This window comes from Lipotes vexillifer, unplaced genomic scaffold (assembly GCF_000442215.2).
Source record: "Lipotes vexillifer unplaced genomic scaffold, Lipotes_vexillifer_v1.1 scaffold1927, whole genome shotgun sequence".
Classification (NCBI taxonomy): Eukaryota; Metazoa; Chordata; class Mammalia; order Artiodactyla; family Lipotidae; genus Lipotes; species Lipotes vexillifer.
In genome coordinates, this window is record NW_006769379.1 from 189,225 (window position 1) to 202,914 (window position 13,690).

The following is a 13,690-nucleotide window of genomic DNA, read 5'->3' on the forward strand; positions in this document are numbered from 1 at the left end:
GACATAAAATTTACAGAGGTAAAGAAAGAGGCAGATTATTCAAGGCATTTTAAGCCAGGCTATGGAGCAAGAACTTTTTCAAAGAGAAAATGAGGAACTGTTGAAGGATGTCAAGTGGGATAGAACCGTGGCTTTATAGAGAGATATCTGGCTCTATGAAAAAAACTGATTAGAGAAATTAAGCCTGGAAGGAGAAAAATCAAGCAGCCATTAAAATAATTCCAGCCAATAAATGCTGTGATCCTAAGAGAGAAGGGAGAAGTCCAACAAAGGGACACTGATATGGGCACATAGGACACAGAGAACATGGTCCACACCCCAGGGAGAGATGATGCTAATGAGAACTGACTAGGGAAGTGCCAAGTGGATGGACTAGAGTTGGTACCCAGCGTGGAACTGTAGTGCTATGGCAGAAGGATATTTGTATAAGGTGAGAGGTTGCAGCCCGTTTTGTTCATAGGCCACTTCAGACATGGTGGAAAGAGTCATGAACCAACAAGGCAGACATTCAAGAAGTAGGCTATAGTTTCAATAAAGGATGGGTGGAGGAATCAGGGACTTTGACACTGCATAGTCCATACTTGACACACTGCAACCATTGCTTATTTCTGGACCTCCTTCCACCATACCCACCCTTAAACCAACTCAAGATCATCATTAAAATGGGAGAATTTCTTAGAAGTTTCTCATACAGCAGTTTTCAAACCACTTTCCACAGTAACACGTCTGGTAATAGTCTCTTTTTGTCACACACACCCATGGATGATACTTTGACATATGCCGTTAACTCGCATAGACATAACCAGTCTTTTAAATTGTCTGTCTAAAGGTGTAACACTGTATGTTACTTTTCTCTTGCAGGCACATCCCTAACTTGAGAGATGGGGAATGAATTCAAGAGAATTGTTCTGCTGAAAGGATTTCAGCACATCAGTGATTATCAGTTTAGCGTGATTAAGTGTTTACTGGCCAAGGATTTAAGACTGACTAGTAAAATGCAAGATGAATATGACAGAGTTAAGATTGCTAACCTGATGGAAGAAAAGTTCCGTGGGCCTGCCTGTGTTGACAAATTAATAGAATTGGTCAAAGATATAGAAGAAATTAAAGGCCTTGCTAAAATTCTTAAAAATGAGAAGTTAAAAGGTACTTGGAAAACCTCTTTCTCACTCTCTCTGTACTGACCTCAACCTTAAATAGAACCCTGATTTGGTCAAAGTTTAGACCGCTCTTTCCCAACTTAGGACTCAGTAGCCATGAAAGTGGTAGTACTTTAGATGCCAGCAAATTGATAACTTAGAGGATGCCTTTCCTACAAAGAGATCTGATATGTTTTAGAGGGTTTATTTTGGGGGTGTGGGCAAAGAAAATATTAGAAGGAGCTGATGAGAAAGGCTGAGGCTTCCATACATTAGAAAGGTTAGACAATGATGAAACAAAATTAGAACATGTAGGTTCTTGAAATATTTAAATCAGTTAATATGCATGCTCCATTATCATATTTACTCCATCATTTTTATACTTTCTAGAAAAAAACTCTGAGGCAGTACTTAAATAAAATCCTACCTCTGAGAGATGTGAAGAACTTGCCTCTTATAAAACCACTGGATTAGGAAAACATATTTTAAAAAGTCAAAGTCCAGTATCACCGCTTTGTCCCATCACAAATTAGATTATATTCGTTTTCTCTGGTTTCAGTAATTCAAATAGATCTTCTGTAGAAATTGACCCACCACTAGCATCATGAAAACTTTAGATTCTTAAAAGGAAAATATAGAATAAGTGGATTGTAAAAGGGTTCGACTGAGCTAGATAGGAGTCCAGAGGACAGGAAGAATATGCTTGTGGTACAGGGGACAAGAAAGGAAACCACTGAGGAAGTCTGAGCCAGTACCTATACCTATGCTGCTACTGCTGGCCACCTATGGCCAAGCTAGGCTAATGCAGTAGAGGCAGATACAAGCTTACCCAGATCCACAAGCAGGAAGTGACAGGAAATAGTATTGAAGGTGCTTCAGGTATCTTAGACCATCTCCTCTGGATTTATCATGTTCTCTTTTACCACATCAGTTATTAAGAGAAGCAAAGCAAAAGAAGCAACTCCAGTGAAAAAAAGCAAGCTGAATAAACCCAGTCCTGACCAACCTACATCCACCACTAATAAAGCTTTGGGACCTGAATCAATCAAGGATACACCTGTGAAGGTAGGATGGCTAAGGTCCCACAAAAGGAGATTTTACTGTGGCTTTTCTACTTGTTACTTTCTTATGAACACTTAGTTCTTTATTCATTTCTCAACATGCAAATAAATGAATCAGAGGAAAAGGAATCCAGGGCCAGAGTGAAAATTAATTTTAGAACCAGTGAATTAATAGGTACTGATCACCCATTATGTTTCCGAACTACTGTGCACTTTAAATTGTGTAATATAATTCCCTATGGTGGAAATATGAAATCATTACCCCTCTTTTAGATGTATATTAAAATAGCAATCAGATTAGGAAAACAGCTTGCCAAAGCCTACTCAAGGAGACTAAATTCAAACTTAGATTTTCTAAATCCAAGTCCACTGCTCCTCTCATCAGCACAGAAGTGAGTACAGGAATGACATGTATAAAATTTTCCTTACTATTTGTATGAAGCCAACATACATGTGCACTGCTTACCTTCTGGCCATCTCTTCAGACGATGGACTTTATGTAGTTCCCTGGAGTTCCCAAGGACATAAATTTTAGTATAATTAGAATCTAATAATAAAAATTTGATTTTCTCAGTAGTAAAGATGTGTTTCTTTTATTATTGAAAAGTATTAACCAGGGGAAAAAAACGCTACTTTCAGGGAAAGAAAACCACAAAAACTAATGAATCTAAGAGGATGAATCTAAAGAAGGAGCAGAGTCAGCTTCCAGGATTGTTAGTAACCAGTACACAGTCAACTGAGAGCCTTCCCCAGACTCCTCAAATGGTTCCACCAAACCCATCCAGCAGTTCCTCAACCAAGGTACCATTTTCCTGTTCCTAATATGTTCACCACCCTACATCATATTATAAGGATCCTCATGACCTTGAAAGAGTTTCTCAGTAATCCCTTACTATATAAAATTTCCTTATATAAGAAAATCACCCATTAATTTATCAAATGCAGATATTGAGACCTCAATGTATTCTAAGTCCTGTGGCTTTTGGCAAGGTATGCATTTATGAAATAATTCCTGACCTCAAGAATGTGACTGTCTTATGTTTGGTCCTGAAATAGGGAATGGGAGTGGCCAGACAATTAGACATGACTATAAGTGTATGTTTCTCCCCTACATTTCAGTCTCCTTTCACCCCTTTCCCCTTAACCACGGGTCTAGACTAGTTCTCAGCATTATATGCTCTTTCCCATGTCAGGTGTTTGCACATAGGCTCTTTCCTTGATTGGGAATTCATTATCCCTGTCTCTTCTCTGGCTCAAAAACATTCAACCTTCAGGTACCAACCTGAATTCCTTCCCCAGGCAAGTCCTCACTGAAACAACTCCTTTCAAGAAAGGATCAGATACTCTCATTGTTTGCCTTCACAGGACGCTTTACTATTCCTTTATAGTACTTATCACAACTGCGATAACTCTACATTTTTCTTTTCTTCTAGACAAGGAGCTCAGATTATAGGTAACCTGTCCCAGAGGAAGACAAGACAGGGGTGGGAAAGTGTTTTCACACCTGTAGACATTGACTCCTATTCCAACCTGCTTTTTGTTTTGCCCTGTGGTTATATGCAACCCAGGACTATGGAGCCTGTATTTGAGGTGAATGGGCACTAAAAGATGGCCCCAAGACAACATGAAGGGTAGGCAAGAGCAGGATTTAAACCACTATTCTCTAACATAGTTTCTCATCTAAGACCCAAGCTGCCCTCTGACTCAGGCTGCATACCCACCCCCCCCACACACACACACATGCCCCTTGAAGACAGACCTCCCATATAAAGGGACTCTCTATTTGGGGTGTAGTTTCCTTGTTGTCATTTTTATTAGTTCCAAGAGTCCATATTTCATCCAGTAATCTTTCCCCAAATATCAGTAGGTTTCTAGGAGCCTGAAGAGCAGATATCAGAAACCCACTTGTGTATTTTCTTGATCAGAAAGTCATAGTTAATAAGCATCCTTAAATGCAGTCAATTTTGGACTGAGATTTGCTTCCCTTATAACCAGGGAAGTTTACCTTCCTGCTTTGGCCAGTTTGCATCAGATGTAGGGTCTGGATTCCATCCCAAACCAATGAAATTTCATCTGAGCTTTTAATATTTGGAGAGTGAAATTTGTAATCCTAGTTGAGATAGGAGAAGGATAGGTAATACAGGTATCTGTATATGTGCTATTATTTCAGAAAAAAATTGAAAACTTAAGACTCTACATTAAAAGAGAGAAAAGAAATGATGTTGTGTTCTATGTGATTTTGAAAATCATTATCAAGAACTAAGGAAAAAAATCTTTTTTTCTCAAGAAAAAAAATGACATAGCCACCAAAATTAATGACTTAAAAAGGAAGACCATATCTCAGAAACAGAGTCAGCTTCCAGGAACTTCAGCAACCAGCACATGCCCAACTGGGAGCAGTTGTCCAGTGAAATCTATACCTCCACCAACACCGTCCAGCAGTTTCTCAGTCAAGGTACCTGCTCCCTGTTCCCATTCCTTGTACCTCCTACAACATAAGTACAAGAATTATCATAATCTCATTTCCCACAATTTACCATTTATTTATTTAATATAATCACTCATTCATTTTTCCGTGTATGTTTTGTGATTCCACTCTATTCTAACTCCTTGGCTATTTACAAAGCATGTATTTATGAAATAATCTCTAATTTTGAGAGGGTTACACTCTTGTGTTGAATAGAAAGAGGAGGGGAAGGTGACCAGACAAGTCAAGATGAATGCGTGTTCACCCTTACATTCCACTTTCCTTGGCCCTACTCCCCTTTGTTCACTGACCACATGATAGGGTTTATTTTCAAAGTTCTGTGCTCCTTCCCATGTCAGATGTTTTGACATGGACTGCTTTCTTTGTTTGGAATCACTTGTCCTGCTTCACCACTGGTTCAGGTGTCTTCACCTTTCAGGTGCAAACCTGAATCTCTTCCTCATACAAGTCCTCACTGATACCCCCCTCCCAGAATACATTAGCTATTCCTCTTTTTTTTTTTTTAAATAAATGTATTTATTTATCTACATTTTATTTTTGGCTGCGTTAGGTCTTTGTTGTGGTGAGTGGGGGCTACTCTTCATTGTGGTGTGTGGGCTTCTCATTGCAGTGGCTTCTCTTGTTGCAGAGCATGGGCTCTAAGCATGCAGACTTCAGTAGTTGTGACTCCCGGGCTCAGTAGTTGCGGCTTGCAGGCTCTAGAGCGCAGGCTCAGTAATTGTGGTGCATGGACTTAGTTGCTCCGTGGCATGTGGGATCTTCCCGGACCAGGGCTCAAACCCATGTCCCCTTCATTGGCAGGCAGATTCTTAATGGCTGTGCCACCAGGGAAGTCCTAGGTATTCCTTTTGTTTGCTTTAAAAGATCCATTTCCTCTTCCTTTTTAGCACTTATCACAACTGTAATAAATGTACATTTTTCTTTGTTACTATACTGTAACATCAGTTATAAGGTGCCTGTCAACTGAAGAAAAATGCACAACCTAAAAGTTGAGAGTTATGTTTTATTTGGCAGACAATATGAGGACTTAAGTGGGGAACACAGAATCTCAGATAGCTCTGAGATACTGCTCTGAAGAAGCAAGGGGGGAGCCAGGATGTATAGGAGGTTTTGCAACAAAGACCAGGTAGTTGGAACATCAAAAGATTACTGTTAATAAAGACAGCCAGATATCTCAAGTTAAGGAATTTGGCACTTTTCTATGTATAGGAAGATGCAAGAGTCTGAACTCACTGAAATCATTCCTTTGCTATAAACCTCAGCTATCTGGGGCCAGTCTCCTGTGCTTTCTCATGCTGAGTTTCCTCAAGGTGCACCATCAGGGTTGGCTGCAGCAGTTGACTGCTAGATGGCGGGCATCCTGTTTCTATCCTGAGTTCCCTTAGGGCTTACCATCAGGGAAGCTTTAATGTGATGGCTTGATGGCTGCAGCATCCTCAGTTTACTGATGTGGCAGGCCATAGTTTTCATTCACAGTGCCCTTTCCCAGCAAGGACCAGATAAGAATGGAAAAGTGAGTACACACACGTGTGTATCAGCTCCTATCCTAGCCTGCCTTTGTTCTGCCCTGATATGACCCCTGTGCTTATCATCACACTGGGATACAATGCCTATTTCTGCAGCAAATAAGCAAGTGACTGAGGAATAGGCAAAAGCAGTATTTAAATCACTATTCTCTAAAATAGTTTGTCACCCAAGTTCCAAGCTGCTGAGGCTGAAGCACCCTACGCAAATCCATGTATACCAGTTGAAGACAGATTTCTTCTGACAAGATTTTTCAAGTTTTGTTATTGTTTTTATTACTGTTACCTCCAATAATTAATAATTCCTCACATAGTCTCTCTTTCTTTTATTTATGGGATGGAGCTGGTAATCTGTGCCTGTTTGCCTCTAGGTCCAGCTAGCCTTGGTCTAGTCATTGAAACCCCAGGCTTACTGTCTCTCTGCTACGACAATGACTTATGTGGACATCTCTAGACAACCCTATTTTTCTTCTTTATTTTTTTAACATCTTTATTGGAGTATAATTGCTTTACAATTGTGTGTTAGTTTCTGCTGTGTAATAAAGTGAGTCAGCTATATGTATACATATATCCCCATATCCCCTCCCTCTTGCAAGACAACCCTATTTTTCTATGCCTACAGGCTTAGAATTGACACTTTCTAAGGTCCTGTCTGCCTAAACTTGTGACATAGTCATTTCTACTTTCATAAGAATCATTCTGCTGCCCCTAAAACTCCTTGGAGCACAGGAGTCCCAGGGGGGCTCATCTGTCCTTTTGGTCTCATACACTTAAACACACCATTCAGTCATTTCTTCTTTGGGGTCCAGCCACCTCTGTAGGAGACCTGGCACAAAGACGATCTGACCCATTCTGTCTTTGATTCATCAGTGGAAAGAGCAGGAAAGCCTTGCTCTTCTTCATCATGGGGTCTCCCAACTATTTTCTTTGTAATATAGGCTCTGTTTGGAATTCAAAGACAGAAGCAGACCAATATTTTCTTTGCTTCCTGCTGCTATGTCTCCCAAGTAGCAAACAGCACACATTGGCATGATTCAAGAACAGGGTAGAGTGGTGAAGGAAATAAGCCAAGGGAAAAAATTCAATTATTATTTTTAAGTATTATCCAGCCATATAGTATGTTTTAGGGACCTAAATCCTACTGTTATGATGGAAGTTTTTGGTTTAACCGAATGTAAAAAATGATCAAGATGCTCTTGTCAATGAGATTGAATTACTAAATGTAGCAGAAGTGAATAGAGAAGCTTCTTTAATAAAGTGCTTCCCATACCACCTCTATATTGGGTTTCCATCAAGAAAGCCAACATTAAGCATGAAACATCTGTGGATCAGAGCAAAAATAGAAAGCCCTGTGTCTACTGTAAAATAATAATGTAGTGATATTTCTAGGTAATGAGCATTTAATGATGCTAGGCTCTAAAACCTGTGTTCTTTGTGTACATTACCTCATTTGTTCTTTATAACGTCACATGAGGATGCTATTGTTAATCCCATTTTACATATGAGAAAACTGAAGTTCTTAGAGGTTAGAAATCTTCTCCCAGGTCATGCAGAAAGTGAGTGATAGAGCCAGGATTCAACTGTAGCCTAACTGAATTCTAAAACTTGAGCATTTAATTGCATATATTGTAGTATAGATGCTACAATATCTGAAATTTATTTGTAAAAATTTATGTCAGATAGTGTTATATCTCAGATTTGTTTCCATTGCCCAGACTCTTAAGCCTTCTAATGAGGGATGAAGTGAGAAGGAAGGTCAGATGGTATTCTAATCAAGTAGCTGCATGCCAGAGACAGGCATTTTAAGCAGCTCCCTCATCTACAATTTTATCAACAACTGATACTTTATGGATTGGTTAAATGAATGCTAGAAGTGGTAAGAACTGTGGCAATTCTATACTGAAGAATGTTAGAAATGGTCTTTCATCAGTGAAACCAAACATAGTCAAAATAAATGATTTTACAGACACTTCCTGCCCTGGCTTAAACAATTATAAAAGTCCATGTACTGAGAATGCCCTGGGTGAAATTGTGAATGGGTCTGTTTACTGCTGAGAACTATGAAAGATTTGGTTGCTTGATAGAGACTAGGTAGATAGCAGAATCCTGCCTTTGGAATTATGAATTTGAGACAATGTCTCTGGTCTGCTGATAAACAAAGCATTCAAATGGATGCAGACCTGGGTTTCCTGGATTTGAAGAGTAGATGATAGAAACGGATTTGCTTATTTGGTAAATATATAAGGTAATGAAGACTTACTTAATAAAATGTCCATAAGTACAGCCAACATTGTTCAGAGATGTGCTTCCATTATAACCTGGTAGAGTTTTCTACTAATAAATTACTCCAAGTGTTGTCTTGGTGAAGTTGATACAGGCCAGTTTGCAGCAGAGGTAGAGCCAGAATTCCAAAACAGACTGATGAAATTTTGATCACCTGAGTTTTTAACATTTGAAGAGAGAAGTTTGAAATCCTGGTTGGACACCAAGCTGGGGATGTGTTGAGGGTATCTGAAGATGTATTATTATTCCAGAGCAAATTGGCAGAGTGAAGATCCTGTGGTGTGTGTGTGTGAGAGAGAGACAGACAGATAGAGACAGAGCGAGATAGAGGGTAAGAGAGAAATATTATGGTTCATCTGATATTGAAAACCATTAACCAGGAAGAAGAAAATACATATTTTTGGATTCAAAAAATAGAAGACACAACCAATAAAACACTTGACTCCAAGAAAAGGAAACTATGCCTGGAGCAGAGTCAGCCTCCACAATGTGCAAACCCCAGCATAATCCCAAATGAGGGCTGCCTTCAGACTCCTCAGAAGCTGCCACCAACCTCATCCAGCAGTTCCTCAACTAAGGTACCAGATTCCTGTTTTCAGTATTTTCCCTCCCTACAACATAATGACAGTGTTCTCTAGAACCATAAAGGAACTTCACACTAATCCCCTACGACATACGATTCTTTACTAATTAGATCACACATATTGTTATTGAGTGTGTATTTTGAGATCCTACCTACATTCAAATTCGGACTCTTATTATGCTGCCCTTTGCATTAGGATATTCTATGACCTAGTGTGCACATAAATCATTCCTCTTCAGTCATGGGTATAACTAGTAATTTGTTTGTTTAATTTTATTTCTGTGTTTCTCTCAATACCCCATGAGTGAGAGAGCTTAGGGTGCAATAAGGTGGAGAAATACAGAAACAAACCAAGCACTATCACCAATTCTTTCTCTTTTTTTAAATTATGGAAGTAATATCATCTAAGAAATTTAGGAAATGAAGATACATAGACAGAAATAATTAATTTTAACTATCTGAAATCTCCCTTCTATCAAATGCCATATTTTGGTAAACAGTCTTTCTGATTTTACCTTTTGTTATGTATATACAAAGAATATCAATTTGTCCCAGGTTGATCACATTACACATATTTTTCTATAATTCAGGTTTTTTCTTTCACCTGCTATATCTTGAAGTGCTACTTAATTCAAGAAGTATAGATTTAAATTATTATTTTAATGTAAGAGAATAACTGCATTTTTAAATTTTTATAAATTTAAAAATAATCCTTTACTATTTGACTTTAGGCTATTTTCAGTATTCCCTATACACACAATGAACATAATAAGAACATGTGTCCATCAGGTCTTCTTTCATGACCCTGAGTATAGATACATAATTTCTTCCTTAGGTCCTGTGCACTTCTTGTCAAGGTGCTGCTGTTGTTACTAGTATGAGATTTGTTTTTACTGATTAACTTGGCCTGGGAATGAGCATCAGATGTAGGGACAATTGGCCACAGTGATGAGAAATCAGAGTTAAGCCCCATGACCCCCAGGCTGTGGCCTGTATAACGGTACAAGTCAAACCACATGGAGCACTGCTGGTCTGTGGAGGCAGCTAGCCTGTCTCCATGAACTGGTCCCTAGAACTCCCATGGCCCCCGCTTGCCTTCACACTTCTTCTTACAGATCAGTAACCTCCCCTCCAATTCAAACTGCTCTCCTGAAACTCAGAAATGGTGCAGGCACTGGGTAGACAGGAGGCCATAGAAAAGTCCCCTGACACCAGACTTCTTTGGCATTCTTCTCCTAAGGGCCCTGCCATTATTCTAACACGGGTGTATAGAGGAGGAAAAGCAATTTCCCCTCTACCGTTCTGAGTTCTTGGCTGAGACCCCTGTATTAAAGCAAAGATTGTCAAGAAAAAACTAGCAGAAGTTTATTAACAGGTATACCTCATCTATACATAGAAGAGACCCAGGAAGAATGAGTAACTCCCTGAGATGGCCTAAGCCACCAGCTTAAATACCATCTTTAGTGAAGACAGAAGAAAGAAAGGTGTGGGGAGGCCAGTTATGTGGAGGTTACCAGGAAAAGCAGGAAAAACAAGGGTGATGTTTGTTATGCAAATTTAAGTCAGTTTCTCCTCTGGTTATAGTATTCTATTGAGATTTAGAGTCCTTCTCTTCCTAGTACACAGAGGGAGACACCCTTGGAAATGGAGATTTAATTTATAAATACACATTTCCCCTACAAAAGGGCAACTTTCTTTCTGGTTTTAGAGCTTGCTCTATGTATGTTGTTTTTCAAAATAATCAGCTTAAGATAATCCTGTGCCAAAGAAACATATTTTAGGGTGGCTGATTCTGCTACTCTTCAAAACATCCTTTATCCAGGACATTTCCAAATTCAGAAAGTTCATGGGATTTTTTCCAGTGACCGTCTACTAACCCTTTTTCAACATAACACTGCTTTCCTGAAAAGAGACTTTCTAATTTGGGTCTTTAAATTGCCACATCTACTGGGATGAGATCAATGGATTCTGACTGGAGCCATTCCCTACTCACAGTGCTATCAAGGGCAATTTATTTTCATCCAAATTTGTATCTTATCTTGCGCACTGAAATGAGTTGATGGGATAATTTAAGTTGATTTTTTCATCCTCATCTCTACTAGAAATCACTACACAGCAGCATTGCTATTGCCCACTGCCTCTGTACTCTACATAGCTCTTCCTGGGAGAAATAGTTCTTCCCTTGAGTTAATACCTTTTAAAGAAAAGTATTCTTCCTACCACACTCATAAAACAATGAAAAAGAAGAAAAATCACTGTTTAAATCATCTCCATACATTCCATTAGATTATACATACCACGTCAGTGATCTTTGTCTAGGTTTTTTTTTTTCCCAACTCCACCTAATTATGTTCTTTGTTGATGTCAACATTTAGCCATAGATGATTCTCATTAGAGAGTGAATCCTGTTCTTAATTGTGCCTGTTTTTGGTGTATACTTCTATGTAGAAGCCAAGATTGAAGCCTGTACCTAAAGAAGCTTCCAGAGAGGAGGGATTCCAGAGGGGGCCTAAAGAAGTGATGGTGCTGAAAGCAACGGAACCATTTACATATAATGTCAGAGAAGGCGAGAAGAAGATGTTTCATGCCACAGTGGCTACTGAGAGCCAGTTCTTCCAAGTGAAGGTTTATCATGTTGACCTGAAGGAGAAGTTCATCCCAAAGAAAATCATTGCCATATCAGATTATTTTGGCCGCAATGGGTTCCTGGAGGTGTTCAGTGCCTCATCTGTGTCTGATGTTAACCCTGACCGAAAGATGGAGATCTCTAAAAGCCTGATTCAAAAGGCAAATGCAACTCCTAAAATCAGTCATCTTTACTCGCAAGCTCTAGGAACATTTGTGAATGGGGTGTTTCTGGTGCATAAGGTAAGCCCACATCATTGTTTTGCAATATTTCTTCTGCAACCCCGGAATGTAAAAGTCTTAGCTGCTGAATGAATTTGGTTAACTTCATAAACACAGGAACTCAAAAGCCCCCTGACCAGGGATAGCTGGGTGCCCTCTTCCCACTTCAGAATATAACATAGACAATCTCTTAACATTCTTCTTCCCAAGGTAACAGCATGCAAGTCCTCCAGAAATCATAGCATTTTAACAGCTGTGCTAATCCACTCATAGCCACCCTGAGCCAGTAAAGGGCAGAGTTTATATCTATATATATACAGATACATACAAATCTATATCCATCTATATATGTTTATGTATATAGATATATAGAGAGAGGTGGGGGGGGGGGGGGGAGAGCTGTCCTTCTGGTTTTGTTTCTTTGAGTTCTGCCTCACCTTTTTCAGTGACAGCTTAACTTAATTGTGAATAAAGAATTGCCCTTCCAAGCTTGGATTTCAACTGTGACAACCAGAGTCAGAAATCAATAGATTACTTTGCCCTAGAATCAGCTCTTATCCACAGTTAGCTAAGATTCTGATCAACTGACTTCTAAAGTGCTCTCACTTCTTCACATTCATTCATCAAAAAATTGTTGAGCAAAAAACCTTGGCATTAACTAATAAGAGAAATACGGATGTTGAAACGCTAGAAAAATCAAGTCATTTCATTCCACAATATATTAATATGGGCAATAAAATGCAGAATTTTGCTGACTTCTTAGAATTAGGGTAGGTATTTCAGTCCCAACACATCATAGAAATACTAAGGTTAGCTGACCTAACCGTTATGTGAAGTATTGTTTCATATTCCATTAAACATGTCTTCTAGGGTGGCTCTTTACCTATCCCCTTGTTGTTTTCCATACACTCTGTTTAAGTGACTGTGCACACATGTGCATTTGTAGAATTAATGAGTAAAGTAAATGATATAGAAATTAGAACAATGGAAGTAGATGATCTATATTCAAGATTGGGCAGATTAGGGAAGAATTAATAAATAGAGAAGATAGAGGAAAGAATTACATATTGAAATAATAATCTGCTTAAGGAGGACTTGCAACCATCCTTTTGAGACTCATAATAAGACATGAATGGCCTTTGTTCTCAGGGAGATCCAAAGAAACTTGTAAAGCTTATCAGACCACACTATATCCAAGTTTCTTAAGAAATCTCAGCTATTCTGAGATGGGAGCAGGAAAAATTAGAAAAGTAATCCAGTTTTCTAGAAGAACCCAGCACACAAAGACTTAAAGGAAGGAAAGATAGAAAGAGAATTTAAATGGGAGGATAAACTGAACAAGATATCTTATACTATTTGGTACCTGTAATTCTGGACCTCCAGCTCATATTAACTGGTCTGAGACAACAGTTTCCACTAACACCCTATATTTTTCAAAGTTGTGGAAATTCCTGATCCAGTTCTCAGAAGATGGATGCTAATTTTCTTTTGCAGAAATTGGTATGTAATGAATGCATATATTATGAAATACAAGATAATACAGGAGTGATGGAAGTCCTGGTTTATGGACGACTGACCAGAATCAGCTGTGAGAAAGGCGATAAACTTAAACTCATCTGCTTTGAATTGGCATTAAGTGGGGATAAGAGGCAGCTGAGATCCATAATTCACAGTTTCATCAAGGTGAGATCTTCTGGGGGGTCATTATTGTTCCAAAGTAGAAGTCTTTAAGAAAACTAGACTGCTGTTACTACGGAGAGTTCAGC

General features: G+C 38.9%; 1 protein-coding gene across 1 annotated transcript in view; it reads left to right on the forward strand.

The window, feature by feature from the left end:
• Positions 1-866: 866 nt before the first annotated feature.
• MNDA (myeloid cell nuclear differentiation antigen) overlaps positions 867-13,690 on the forward strand; it is a 25,523-nt gene continuing 12,699 nt past the window's right edge. Inside the window, 5 exon segments of the mRNA XM_007445583.1 lie at positions 867-1,146; positions 2,071-2,204; positions 2,840-3,001; positions 11,526-11,945; positions 13,419-13,607. Of these exon segments, the coding sequence (XP_007445645.1) occupies positions 882-1,146; positions 2,071-2,204; positions 2,840-3,001; positions 11,526-11,945; positions 13,419-13,607 (1,170 nt within the window). The 5' untranslated portion in view covers positions 867-881.